The sequence below is a fragment of the Glycine soja genome, chromosome 7, assembly GCF_004193775.1.
Source record: "Glycine soja cultivar W05 chromosome 7, ASM419377v2, whole genome shotgun sequence".
Lineage (NCBI taxonomy): Eukaryota > Viridiplantae > Streptophyta > Magnoliopsida > Fabales > Fabaceae > Glycine > Glycine soja.
Window position 1 is genome coordinate 4442896 of NC_041008.1, and position 14457 is coordinate 4457352.

The following is a 14457-nucleotide window of genomic DNA, read 5'->3' on the forward strand; positions in this document are numbered from 1 at the left end:
CAATATACTAGACAGCATTTTTGCGAAAATTCAACTTTAACACTAAAAATTATATTTGTATAAAGTAATGTGCAACTACACCATGACACCGAAAAGCATATAATAATTATATTCATACATCCATTTCTATTTTTTTATATTAATTCTATTTCTTTTCATTACACTACTTACCGTATTTTTTTCTCTTTTGTTTTTTCTTTCTATCCTTCTCTTTCTCATGCTCTGTACCCTCGAGCCCTAAGATGAGGCTTACTTTCGAAATTGCTGTACTAAATGTCAACCTTGTTCTATACTTCTTATCCTTAATAAAAAAGAACGACTTCATACACTTGAAACCTAACATATAATTAGTTCAACCATATGGCATGTTTATGCTTGAAAAGGATGTCAAACAAAGCCTTCGAATCAACTACTCTTGTCTTTCTTTTACTCTCTGTGGTGTTCTCTACTCCTCCAGAGGATCCAATCAAGTGCACGACTTCAGAGAACACAACCTGTACTATCACAAACTCCTATGGTTCCTTCCCTGATCGAAGCATTTGCAAAGCTGCTCAAGTGTTATACCCCACCACTGAGCAAGAGCTTGTGTCTGTTGTTGCATCAGCAACCAGAAACAAAACCAAAATGAAAGTAGCTACCCGTTATTCCCATAGCATCCCCAAGCTGGTGTGCCCAGATGGCGAAAATGGGATGCTAATTAGCACCAAATATCTCAACAAAATTGTGAAGGTTGATGTAGAAGCAAATACAATGACTGTGGAGAGTGGTGTGACTCTGCAACAGTTTATCAATGAGGCTGCAAAGGTAGGGTTGGCCTTGCCATATGCACCATATTGGTGGGGTGTGACAATTGGAGGGCTAATGGGAACTGGTGCACATGGAAGCACTTTGCGGGGGAAGGGAAGTGCTGTCCATGATTATGTTGTGGGGCTTAGGATTGTTAGGCCTGCAGGTCATGAAGATGGTTATGCTAAGGTTGAGAGCCTCAATGAACGACATGAAGATCTTAATGCAACCAAAGTATCACTCGGTGTGTTGGGAGTTATTTCACAGGTACCATCTATCCTTAATTTTGTTTCCTACCAAAATATTTGGTCTTTGTTTGATTTGTTGTTTTCTCTTTTTATGTGCATAAACTATGTCAAATGTAATCAATTTTAAGCAAAAATATCCAAAATCGGAACCAGGCTGTGAAAATGAAGTCGTATGATCGTCCCGATAAAAAAAAAAAAACTTTAATGTTATGGCTACAATTGAGGTCACAAACCATTTTTTAAAACATTGATCCAAACTTGTAACCAAAGTTTTATCAAGAAGGGTGTGCTTAACATTCTTCTAATAAAATGATTCATGGACACTCATGTGCCAATCTACACCCAATAAGAGAAATAGATAAAAAAAAAAGTGACAAGTCTAATATAAATGTAAAAAAAAAAAATATTTTGACATCCAAATGCTAATAGACACCTAGTGAGAGAGAAAAAAAAAGAAAAAAAATATAAGTATAATAAGTAATATGATACGATAAGAAGAAAAAGATAAAAAAAAATATATTTGAGTGTCAAAATATCATCACTCTAGATGTAAAAAGTAAGATGATATTATAAAAAAAATAGATTAATCAAAAGTAAGGAGTCTTAGTCCTCTCCTCTACCTTCTCTAACACTTTTATTTGCCACTTATTTCTTTCAAACTTTTTAAAAAAATTCTTCAACATCTCTCTTCATTTATTCATCCTTTCTTTCCCTTTGCATTTTTTTTTGTTGCGAGGCAACATCACTGGAATGGATCTATTTTGAAATTCTGAAGTAATAAGATAAGAGAGAAAATTTTGAAATTTGAATTTAAAAATATAAAAAAAATAATTTTTTGTGTTTCTAAAAATCTAGCTCTCTCTCTCTAATTTAAAATATATCATTATTTATATATTTTTCTTTGATTTTTCCTCCCCTCCAAATATATCATAAGATGAAGTGTATAGAAGAGAGAAGTCAATTCATCAGTATCATAATGCTTACATGAAACTTTACGAAATCAGTTTTGAATAATAATAATTTATTAAAATTGATTTTGATTAAAATTAATTTTAAAGTAAAACAATATATATTTGATTATTTTTATTTTAATTAATAGCAAGTTAATAATATAACTCAACATAACATTTCTAATCCAACACAAAAATAAGTTGAAGTTATTTCAATTTTCAATCAATTCCAGAACACATGTATATTTTTTTGGAAGGTAAACAATATATATTATAAGGTACCGGTAGTACCGCGAACCTTGGTCATGCAATATTTTTACCAACAGACTAGCAAAATATCGAATAACCAAAGCTGGCACCTCAGCTCCCATTCAACAGTAAGTGTATACCTTGCTATATTATAATTCTTCAACACATATGACAAAAATATGTAAATATATATTTACTTAAAATTACATTAACTAGCTGATATTTTAATGTGATTTTAAATGACACAACTTGAAATCAATCACACCCAATTATGACATAATTTGTTATATTGTACCAAATGTGATTTTGGTGGAGAAAGAAAACTATGCAAGTAAAGTTTTTCATGATGTTTGTACACCACTATGCGCCTTATGATAATTGCTCATCTATATATGTTTCCAGATTACTCTAAAACTAGAACGCCTCTTCAAACGATCCATCACGTATGTGGCAAAAAATGATTCAGATTTGGGAGACCAAGTTGCTGCTTTTGGACATGCACATGAGTTTGCAGATATAATGTGGTACCCAAGTCAACGCAAGGTTGTCTACCGTGTTGATGATCGTGTTCCATTCAATACATCGGGCAATGGTCTCTATGACTTTATCCCTTTACGTCCCACTCCTTCAAATATATCGATTTTTAGGAGAACCACGGGTCTGCCCTAGCTTTACTCAATTAAAATTATAGACTTTATAGTGTATACATTCAATATTTCATTTTACATTTTGGTGCAAGCATGCACACGTAAAAAAGAAAAAGTAAACAACTTCCATGCTGCTAACATTTGTTTTGGTATTTTATGGGGGCTCACAGAGGATATTCAAGAATCCACAAATGATGCCATTGGAAAGTGCATAGATGCTAATGCCTCATCGAATGCCCTATTCACCGTAGCTTATGGACTTACTAACAATGGTACTAGCTAGCTATTCCAAAATATGATAGTAATTTTGTATACTAATTAAAACAGAAAAATTGAATTTAGTAAACTAAACTGCAGGTATAAGCTTCACTGGATACCCTGTAATTGGATTTCAGAACCACCTTCAGTCATCTGGGTCATGCTTGGATAGTCCTCAAGATGCATTGATCACAACATGTGGCTGGGATCCTAGAGTGGAGGGCTTGTTCTATTACAATACCGCATTTAGCATTAGGTTGTCTGTTGTAAAAAAATTTATTGAAGATGTGCAAAAGCTAGTTCAATTGGAGCCAAAGGGATTATGTATATTAGGGCTTTACAATGGAATTGTCATGCGCTATGTCACCGCTTCAAGTGCCTACTTGGGAAAGCAGGAGGATGCTTTAGAATTTGATTTCTTGTACTACCGTAGCAGAGACCCAATGACTCCCAGGCTTTATGAAGACATTCTTGAAGAGGTTGAACAACTTGGGATTTTTAAATATGGAGGACTACCTCATTGGGGTAAGAATAGGAACTTGGCATTTCAAGGAGTCATCAAAAAGTACAAAAACGCAAAGAAATTTTTGAAGGTTAAAAACAAGTATGATCCAAAAGGACTTTTCTCAAATACATGGACAGACCAAGTGCTTGGGCTAAAGGATGGAGTGACAATATTGAAGGATGGGTGTGCATTAGAAGGTTTGTGCATTTGTTCACAGGATAGTCATTGCAATCCAAGCAAAGGTTACTATTGCAGGCCAGGCAAGGTTTACAAGAAAGCAAGAGTTTGTACTCATTTGAAATAAGGCCAAATTTATCAGAAAGGACATTAATGCTATATCGTAAGTGATAATATTTATAAATAAAACTTACATCTTACAAATAATTTAGCAAATCGCATTAATTACATTTCTTATAAACTCTAGCCTATACTTATTTTTACCCTTATCTCGTTTTGACCAGTAATCATTTTAATTTTAATACTTTAATATTACCTCCGTTTTTATATATAATAAACAAATGAAAACATATTTTGTTATTAAATATAAAAAACATATGATTACTTTGATTGCTAATTTTCTTCTATATCATTATTTATGGTAAAGTCTATCAACATATAAGTCAAACTCATTGGGAAAAAGTTATTCCTTAAAAAAATTAATAGTGTCTTTAAATGCAACACCTTAAATCATTTAATTTATGTGTATTTTTAGAATAAAATTTAAGTTTATGATATTATTAATTAAAATTAAACAACTTAACTACTTTTATTAGTGTTAATAAATTAAGTATTTGTTTCTTATTTATAAGAATAGAGGTAATAGTTTATAGTTTTTCTTCATTGTGTTTTGATCGAATACTTTATTTAGAAATGTTATATCTATATTAAAACTTTAATAATAACTCTTGTCCTATACATAAGAAATGAGTTGTTTTTGGTTAATACTACTATAAATTCAAAATTTTATTTCAAAAATACCCTTAAGTTTAAATTTTGTAAGGGATAATCACATTTAATGTTGGTACTCATAATCCAATGAAAAAATACCTACCAAATAGAGTTAAAAAATAAATTAAGAGTATAAAAGAAATTTAACACCAAAGATCAAAGAAAAACACAATTCATTTCTTAGAAATAAAATCCAAAGTAATTTAAAATAAACTTTTAAGTAGATCAACAGCAAGTCAAATCAAGCTTTATAAAATATCAAATAAGGCTTTAAAAAGATTATAATAATGGATAACATATTAGGCTTAGACATTGATTTTTTTAAACAAACTAGATTTATCAAATATTCCATCTTCTTATTTTGTTCTCTTTTAAGTACTTTGTTCAAAGAGAAAAAAAATGAAAGTAAGAAGATGAATACAGAGGAAGGGAGAAATGCATGCAGAAGAAAATGCCAACACTGCTGCCGCTACTAATCCTATAACAATAAAACATTATAGATCACAAATGAAAGCTGAAGTTTATGAAGATAGTCTGTGACAGTTCAAAATAAAAGTAATACATGCAAGCTCATTTTTCTCAAGACCTTATAAGCGTACTCTATGAATCTATCTCTTTTCATTCATCAAACAAGTTTTCGAATTTTTTTTAATTTTAAAATACAAAACTGTTTTAAAACACAATAATCAAGCATAGCCTAAGTCTTTTTCAAAACATGAGCAAATTAAATATATTATTTATTTATGTTGAATTATATGACCAACCTCACCTGGATAAGATTTTCATTGTTGTTATTGAGTTACTGTTCAATTATATATGCGGAGGCTCGTTATGATATAATTTCTTCTAAGAACAAAAAAATAAATAAAAAACTCGATTGCACTCATTTCTGTTTGGGCAACAACCATTTTTTCAAAGTTATTATGAGCCATTGAATTAATTAAGGTCATGAAATATTATGAATAAAAGTTCAAGGAAATATACACTCTAAGTTTTGTACGATCTAGGTTTTGTTTTTACCCTATCAAACATTAGAGCAGACTCTCCCAACTCAACATGCTCCAGTTTTAGCTAAGCACGATATCTTCCATGAACAAAAAAAGTTCCTGATATCTTCCAACAAAAATACGTGCATGATATCTTCCATGCATGCACACCTGCAGCATAATAAACGAATCAATTAGACAGAAAAATCAGTAAGAATGCGTTTGGATAGAGAATTTTAACTGAGGAAAATAATTTATCAGAGAATTTGAATTTCTGTTATTTAGAATTCATTGTTTGAATGCTTTTTATGAAGAATTTAAAATTTTGGAATTTTAAAACAGAATTTTAAACAATTAAAAATCTGAAATTTCAATTTCCTTCTAAAAGGTGAGAAATTGAAATTCTCTTCTTACAGTCTTCAAGAAACACCGTCTGAGCTCCTAAAATATCGATCAAGTGTGAGTATAGAGGAACACACGTATATTAGTACACCAATCATATTTTCTCTCTTTTTTTTCATTCATATTTTTCATCCTCATAATTTTAATTTTTTTATCCAAACACAAAATTTTGAAAATAAAAGAATTTCAATTGAAGTATTTGAAATTCTTAAAATTTAAAATTTCTCCATCCAAACACACTCTAAATGAATTTGATAAGGCTAACATGCATCATGCATGATAGGTCTACGTATAGCTTAAATTATGTGCTTCTCAATGGCATAAGACAAGAGCACATATCATGGGGAGATAGAGGAAGGGAGTACCTTGATTCTTCATTGTTTTGCTTCAGAATGCCACACTATGTCTTGCAACCCTGATGATGATGAAAAGCTTTTGTAGAACTGCAAATAAGCCAACAAATAAGGTTAGCATCAATCAGCAACAAAACTATGACATTGACAATCTGACATGATGCGTGTCATTAATTGTTCCCTCCTTAAAAATTAAAATACATAGGAAATGAAACATAGATTACATAGTTCATAAAAAATGTTGAAGCCATCACTTGCAATAGAACGAGGAACATAGGTTCTACCAAAGAAAATAACAGAAAAGAAGAGCAAAATGAAGAGATTATTTTTTCTTGTTCCTCTAAACCAAAGTCACAATTAAAATGTTCACATGCCTTGTGAAACTCTAGTGTGTCACCCCCGGTCTTTCGCAGTTCCACCATGTGCAAGGAGGGAGCCACTTCAAAAACCTATAATCAAATTCAATAGAACAAAAACAGAATCCATATCACCATCTCAGCAATTAGATGAATGATGAAACAGAATAAGAAACTGGAATTATTATTCTTAGCCACACACAATTTGCTACCAAATGAGTACCACAAATGGCTCAGCAGTCAGTACCTCTGTAGCAACTGAAAGGTGACCCTTCCTTCCGCTCTTATCACCTTGCAGCTTCATCTGCAGAATTTAAATTTAATTAAGTTTCAATAGTCTAGAACATTGTTTTCTAACTTTCTTGAGTAAACCATTAAATTAACCCCTTAAGTTATAATGACTGAATATTTTAGTCTTAGAAAAAGAAAGTTTAGTTCTTTAAATTGATAATTATCGATCATTTTAGTTCCTAATTCAATCCTCATTTAAGAAATTATCGGACAATACAGTCATTTTAGTGGTATAAATTAAAAGATCAATCCATTTAGTCCCTGACATTGTTGTGCATCAATCAATTTGATCCCGATTGTCAAATACCAAATTGGCTAAGGATTGTCAAATATAGACTAAACCTATGATACTTATTAAATTCAAGAACTAAATTGTCTGATTTTATAATGTTAGGGACAAAACTGACTAGTAGTAGTGCCAATTCTAAGGGCTAAAGTAATGAGTACTTGTCAAAGGCAAGGATTAGTTTTATTTTGTTGTTTTTGTAATATAAAGAATTTTATTAACCAATACTAAATAATTTTAGAGACTAATTTAGTGTATTACTCTTCCTCCTTTGCAAAAATCCATCACATGAAAGATAGCTCTTGGCAAATAGATAATGCAGACTAATGCAGGTAATAATTATGCTGAGAAATATTATAACCTTATAATTTCGCTTGTGAACATTAAATCCCAGAGGCTTCGCAGCTTCCTCAATTTTTGACATGATTTCATTTGCAGGGCGCTGTGAGGTAAAATGTGTTTCTCTCTTAACAATCCCCTGCTGTATTGAGTTCAAACAAAATGGAGAACAAAGCATCATTAGTTTGAAAATTTATTATATCTCATTATCAATAGTATTTTTGTTAGCCAATTGCCTAAAGAAATCAACTGAATTCAGATCAGGCTCTTAAACATAAATCAACCAAAATTTGATTAGAAACCAAGAAGTTCACAATTTTCAAAGTGACTTGGAATTTGAATACTAACTTTATAACATTTTAGCATGATGAAAGAATACCAATCTTTACTTACTGTCTGCTTCTCAAACAAATTTTCAAGATTGAAACTTTGTGACCTAGATATGAGCTCAAAAGCATTCATTGACACTGGTTTCTCTTTTCTCTCTGTCACAAGATTTTCCTACATATCAAAGAGAACAAATAAATTACACATAGAAAACAGCTTCTATAGAATCTTTCTTGTATTTCCGAAGTATAATAAGAAAATCTTTACAAAGTAAATAAGAAATGGATAGAAATATTGTCAAAAACAGAGCACCTTAGAATCATTGAAAGCAGCAGCAACATCATCTACATTGACATCCTCTTCCTCTACAAAAGTTGTTGGCTTGTATCCTTTTTTGAACCATTCATCTTCTAAGAGTTCAGGAATTTTTATCCTCTGCAAAAAGCAACCCAATGTTAATAAAACTAAATTTCAACCGTAAGATACTCTTTAACCACCTAAAAGATATTGAAGGGTAATCACAAAGAACAGAATCAAGACAAAAGGGCCCAAGGGGTATGTAAGATCATTTTTGAAAAAAATTGTTTCCTGCATTATTTTTTTACCAAAATACTTCTAATTACTTTACAATTTTTATAGTAAATAAACAATAAATGCAATAATTGAATAAGATAAATTCATTCTCTCTGTTGTAAGAATTGGAAAAGATGATTAGTAGCATATTAAATAATTAGGTGCAAAGTAATTAGGTGAAAAGAATGAGATAAGTCCTAATAAATTAAGGCAAATTTGGTGGAAAAAATAATACAAATTATTGACAAATTTAATATTCTAATTAAATTAATCAACTTTCTTAATTCAGTGAATCAATTAAAAGATCTTATAAATAAGACTAAGAAGAAAGCATTTAGTTCAGAACTCACTGTTAGAGGGTTTGGATCAAGAATACGCTTCAATAGTTTCTTTGCCTCGGGAGAAAACCATGATGGACATGTGAATTGGGCCCTGCCAATCTGGAAAATATGTTCAGATTTAGACATATAGCAACTTTTCTTTCATTCTTCTCATGATTATATTTTGAAATTACTTACTTTTTGGTACAGTGTCGCATGATTTGGCTCATCAAAGGGCAAGTACCCAGCCATAAGCACAAAGAGAATGACTCCACAGGACCAGATATCAGATGTAGAACCAACATAACCTCTATCATTAAGCACCTAACACAAATTGTACACCACATTACATTTACTTCATGTTTTAGGGACAAATCTAGTCCTTCTATCTGATCCACAAAAATATAAAGTAGGTACCTCAGGAGCAACATAATTTGGAGTTCCACAAGCAGTGCGGAGAAGTTCATCCTCCTGAATTAAATAATAAATAATTACGAATTAAAACAAGGTCCTAATTTCATGCAAATGAATGCAGCGACTAGACAGTTAGAAGGAATTCTATTGTGTCAGTAACAACTAGAAACTAATAGGGGATGCTATCAAGTTTCAATACTTATCGTTTCTCATGGCCAAATCAGAAGAAATTCATAACATGCACATGCATAAGCTAATTGTATGGCAGATATGCGTGTGTGTGTGTATATATATAATCTTACCTGTTGCGCATACGTACTCAATCCAAAATCTGTAACTTTCAGAATAGCATTTGAGTCCAGAAGAAGATTCTCTGGCTGCAAAGTGCATTCAATATTGAATATGAGTCTGATCCTTAATTTAACTCAAAAAGAAAAAAAAAATTGATTCCTGCTCAAAAAAATGACTTATCAATCAATCGGTTAATTAAATTACAGGAGAGGATTATGGTATTATAGACCTTCAGATCTCTGTGGTACACGCCTCTGCTGTGGCAGTAATCAACGGCATTGATTAATTGATGGAAATAACTTCTTGCTTCATCCTCTTTAAGTTTCCCATATTTAGCCTAGGAATCAAATTAAGAGACAAAGTCATTTAGATGCAAGATCCAAGCAAGACATCAATGTACTGAGAATTATTCCAATACCACCTCCATCAAGAGAAAAAAGAAAGGAATAAAGAAAATATAGTAGGAAGCAATATATAATATGAAATAAATGAGCCACTTACTATTTTGTCAAATAGTTCTCCTCCATTAACCAACTCTAGCACAATATAGATCTTTGTTTTGCTTGCCATCACCTATAATTAAAGAGAGAATGGTCAATGACTTTGAGTACATGCATAACATATACATATATATGCTGAGAGAGCACAAGTTCCATTCATTTTAAACTGATGAATTAATCTCCTTTACACTTTGGAGTCATGAGAATTATGCTGTGTACTCACAAAATTTGCTTTAAGTTAAAATTTGGATTCTCATATTAGGAGTTGAAGTTATTTTACCACCTTAACTCGCTTTCTGCGACAACTTTGAATATGCAGAGTATTAGATGGAACAAATTGGAATAATAAGAAAATAAAAAAATTATATCCCCCATTTGAATGGTTTCTGCTAAGAGAAATGCTAATTATTAGTAACCAAACTATCGTCAACATATTATAAGATGGTGACTTTACTACGCATTACCCAACCCCAAAAATGAAAAACCACCAAAGAACTTATGCATTCCCCCAGCGGTGTAATAAATTAAGCTTATATTGAAGAGATTTTATTTATGGGTTTAATTTGTCAATCTTATAGTATAGAAAATTTACACTGTTAACTAATTAATTAAAAATTATTCTTAGTAAGATTTTCAAAGTAATTATTGTATAAGTTAAAAAAAGTATATATAATAATTTTTTATTGAATGACATTACTATTTACTCATTTATTTCTTAACTTTAACATTGATGTATTTATTTGATATAAGTGTTTTTTAAAAGCATAAATTAAAAAATTAAATATATTAATAAAATTACTTCTTTTAAACAGTTTTAATTTTTTTAAGGAAAAATTTGAATTAGGAAAAAGCTCAGTCTCATGCAAGGTCTGGAAAAGCCAGTAACTTCAAGGAATATTTATTTGGACTATACTTCTTTAAAGTGAACAAAACTAAAATACATTTGTTATGTATATAGTACATATAATATAATACTCCCTTAGTCTCCTTTTATAAGATATTATTTTGGAATTTTTTTTTACCTTTTTTATAAGACTATTTTTTAATTGTCTCTTGTATTAATTATTTTTTTTTATCAAAATATCTATAATTATTTTAATCCATAAATAATACTGTAAATGTTATGAATTTGGAGAATGAAAGAGTTTATAGTTTTAAAAATTAAACTTTATTACTATTATTTTCTCTCCACGTATCAATTATTTAAAGATAATTTTAGAAAAAAGATTACAATTACATATAAATGTAAAACTTTTTTTTAAAAGGCTAAATGAATTTCATTACATGAAACTAAACATAAGATATGTTCAGCCATTTACAAAAGAGACACAGGAAAATGTAATATTAATAATTAAATTAACCATTTTTTAATATGAAAAAATTAGTTAATAATATTTATAATTAAGGACGGATGAAATATTAGTTATTAATTTTTTAACTATTATAATTTCTTATTTTACCACGTGACGGATTTATAACATAGGATGTATTAATTACCATCAAAATAAAGTCCGATAAAGTGAGTCAACTCCCGTAATGCATTATTTTTCATCTTTTATTTTTTTTTATATTTCTTCTTGTTTCTTTATCAGTAGATTTTTCAAGATTCAGTTTATCAGTAAGTACCAAAATAAGTATGTCAGTGAAAAAAATAAGATAACGTCTCTTTCAATAAAGGAACACGGACTGGGCGTTTAAAATTAAAAATAATGCGTGGTGCGTAATACTATAATTACCAAAAAAATATTTTCTTTCACGTGTTTTCCATATAATAAATACAGAATTTGTAAATTTGAAGACTTATGTATAATAAATTTGTAATTTTGATAATAAGTAGCTACATTATTTTTAATTTTTAATTTTTAATTTTTTTACGCATTCCAAAATCTGCTACATTATCACGTGCTCAACCATACAGAGGCTTGAGTTTCATTGGCTGTTTTAAGAGACTAGAAGACCATTATCACCCTATAAAAATGCCATGTAATGCATTTATTTTATTTTAGTGTAAAATGAAGAGGCACCATTATAATCGGATGATCATTTATAAGATTATAATAACATTATTAGCAATAATATTTTATAAGAAGATGTCTAGCTGCCATGTTAAAAAAAGAACGCTTTCGTTTTTCAGATGAAAGAGAAATCAGAAAACTGCGTCATACCTCGTAAATTTTGACAACGTTTGGATGATTGATCATCTTCATCGCTGAAATTTCTTTCTTCAGCTGCCAACATCAAAGACAAGAAAGAAAGAAAAAACGCAAAAGTTCAATAATTTTAATTATACGCACAAGAAGCACAAACTACAAAAGCTACATTATTAATGGGCAACCTTAAAGAAATGAAAATTAACATTGATTTAAAAACAAAAATAAACAAACACTATGTAAATCAACTTGTTTGAGATTGATTTAACTTAACTAAATATTTCAAGCTCCAGGTGATAATAATAATCTTATCAACCTCGAACAAAACTGTCTCTTATGAAATATATATCTAAAAAAACGAAATTCATATAATACGTGCCTGTTCCATCATCTTATGGCGGAGGACGTGGTTACGATCAAGGATTTTGATGGCAACATGGTTACCATTCTCAACGTTCTTAGCAAACTTGACCTTAGCAAAGCTTCCCTCACCAATGGTTTTTCCCAGCTCGTACTTTCCCACACGGGTACGAGGTCTCACTGGCTTCCCGCTCATTGTTCTGTTCCTTTGTTTCCCACAATTAACGTTTTTCCAAACTTGTGTTTTTGGATACGATAGATGTTCAAATAAGGCTCTTACTACTTTATTGGTTCAAAAATATTGTGTGTTTGAGATGAAGAAGAATCACGAAAGTAGGGAAGGAGGGAGAGAGATGAATGGATAGAGAGTGCGTGTTTGAATCGTGTGGGGATATGATCCCTCGGTTGTTTGAGGATCAAAGGAAGACAAAAACACAAAAATCCTAAACCAACCATGTGTTCCATAACTTTAATGGTTTTGCTTGCTTTCCTCAGGCACCTTCCTGGAAATTGCCTCATTTTTTGCTTTCCCTATATACCCCCTTTCCCTTATTTAACCTTACCATAAATAAATAGCTAGCCCCCTCCATGTAGTATATAATTTAAATTACCGTGTTTCATTTACTTGCATGTTTGACTTCTGGTGGAATAATCCAAAACCACATTAAATAATATTAAATAACTAGTTAATGTGAATTTGAATAAATATTTATGTTTGATCATCATCTTACAAATTGTTTACGCCGTCATAGAACGTCATCCTTTACGGAGGGAACTCCTGAGTTAGTGGATCTTAAGATAAATCTCATCTCTCCTAAGTTGTTACCCATTTACACTAAAAGTGATTTGAAGTAAGGGTAATTGCATATTGGTGTAATAAGTATCTTTGTGTGTTAGGGTTGGTCTGACCCTTGACATTGGTCTGAATGTTGTGAATAAAAAATAACTTAGAATTATAAGAGAAATTTCAGTAAAGCTTAAGTAAATTTGGAAAAGCTAAGACAATTTAAATTATTTAAATAACTGATTAAAATTAAAATCAATTTTTGTTTGGATAAGTTTGTTAAAAATGATTTAGAGATAATTAATTTTGGTTGGATACAGCAAAAAATTAGCTTTTATATAATTAAAAAGAATAAAATTAATTGAAAAGAAAAAAAAATTGTTGAAAACTAAATATAAGTTACTAATTTTCATATTCATAAAAACAACTTATTTTTATGGATTTTTTTTACTAAATTTCAGTTGATGTCTCAAACATTCAGAAAATATTTTTTTCCATGAAAACAACTAAAATTAGGGGAAATAATCTTTCATAAACATGCTTTATTTTTTTGACACTTTCCTCCGTATGTAACTATATATTAAAGCCTCCATTATGATTAGTAAATATCCACCAAAATATACTTCACCAATGAGGTTGTCCAAGTTCTTTTAATCACAGTTGAGTTAAATAATTGCATTTTTTGTGATTAAACAAATGCATTTTCTATAATAATAAACTTAATTTCAAAAAAATAGCTAAAAAAATCCAATAATATCCATAAAATGGTTGAATGTGAAATAAATATTATTGTTAGGAGTTAAATATCAACAAGTTATGAGGATAGTTTTGTAACTGCAGTCGTTGTAATAATATGCACACCACACAGAATAGGGAAGAAGGCCTTTTCAGCAACTAGCAATGATCATCCGGAACAAAACTGCTTTTGCAATATTATTATTTATCTTCTAGCATTATTGCTCTTGTGACGTAAGAAACTTAGTAGAATTGCTTTCATATGAAATTAAAACTGCAGTATATATCTTCTTTATTTTGGTATATTTTTATTGGCTACTTTCTTTTTTGTCGTGGTCATTGTGGTCTACATTTGAATCCACGAGTATACACAAATTATTTTTTAGAGTTAAATATGCC

The 14457-nt window shown here is 30.2% G+C and overlaps 2 protein-coding genes across 5 annotated transcripts; one reads left to right on the forward strand and one right to left on the reverse strand.

Moving 5' to 3' along the window:
- The first annotated feature begins 203 nt into the window (after positions 1–203).
- LOC114418271 (probable L-gulonolactone oxidase 4) lies at positions 204–4121 on the forward strand. 3 transcript variants are annotated; one of them, XM_028383535.1, is made up of 4 exons: positions 204–1053; positions 2636–2825; positions 3051–3152; positions 3238–4121. In XM_028383535.1, exons 1-4 carry the CDS (start codon positions 361–363, stop codon positions 3945–3947), a joined length of 1695 nt encoding a protein of 564 aa, XP_028239336.1. In that variant the 5' UTR covers positions 204–360; the 3' UTR covers positions 3948–4121. The 3 variants fall into 3 exon arrangements, with proteins under 3 accessions (XP_028239336.1, XP_028239335.1, XP_028239338.1); XM_028383534.1 differs by having other exon boundaries at positions 206–1053; positions 2636–2891; positions 3238–4117; XM_028383537.1 differs by lacking the exon at positions 204–1053 and adding an exon at positions 2127–2361 and having other exon boundaries at positions 2636–2891; positions 3238–4120.
- Positions 4122–5483: 1362 nt separating this feature from the next.
- LOC114418272 (CBL-interacting serine/threonine-protein kinase 9) lies at positions 5484–12994 on the reverse strand. 2 transcript variants are annotated; one of them, XM_028383539.1, is made up of 15 exons: positions 12559–12994; positions 12195–12257; positions 10031–10102; positions 9759–9866; positions 9541–9615; positions 9242–9295; positions 9023–9148; positions 8855–8944; positions 8244–8366; positions 7998–8105; positions 7627–7743; positions 6936–6992; positions 6707–6781; positions 6345–6422; positions 5484–5748 (listed from the first exon to the last, which is right to left on the reverse strand). In XM_028383539.1, the coding sequence occupies exons 1-14, from the start codon at positions 12733–12735 to the stop codon at positions 6354–6356; spliced, it is 1314 nt and encodes a 437-aa protein (XP_028239340.1). In that variant the 5' UTR covers positions 12736–12994; the 3' UTR covers positions 5484–5748; positions 6345–6353. The 2 variants fall into 2 exon arrangements, with proteins under 2 accessions (XP_028239340.1, XP_028239339.1); XM_028383538.1 differs by having other exon boundaries at positions 7627–7746; positions 12559–12993.
- Between the last annotated feature and the right edge of the window lie 1463 nt (positions 12995–14457).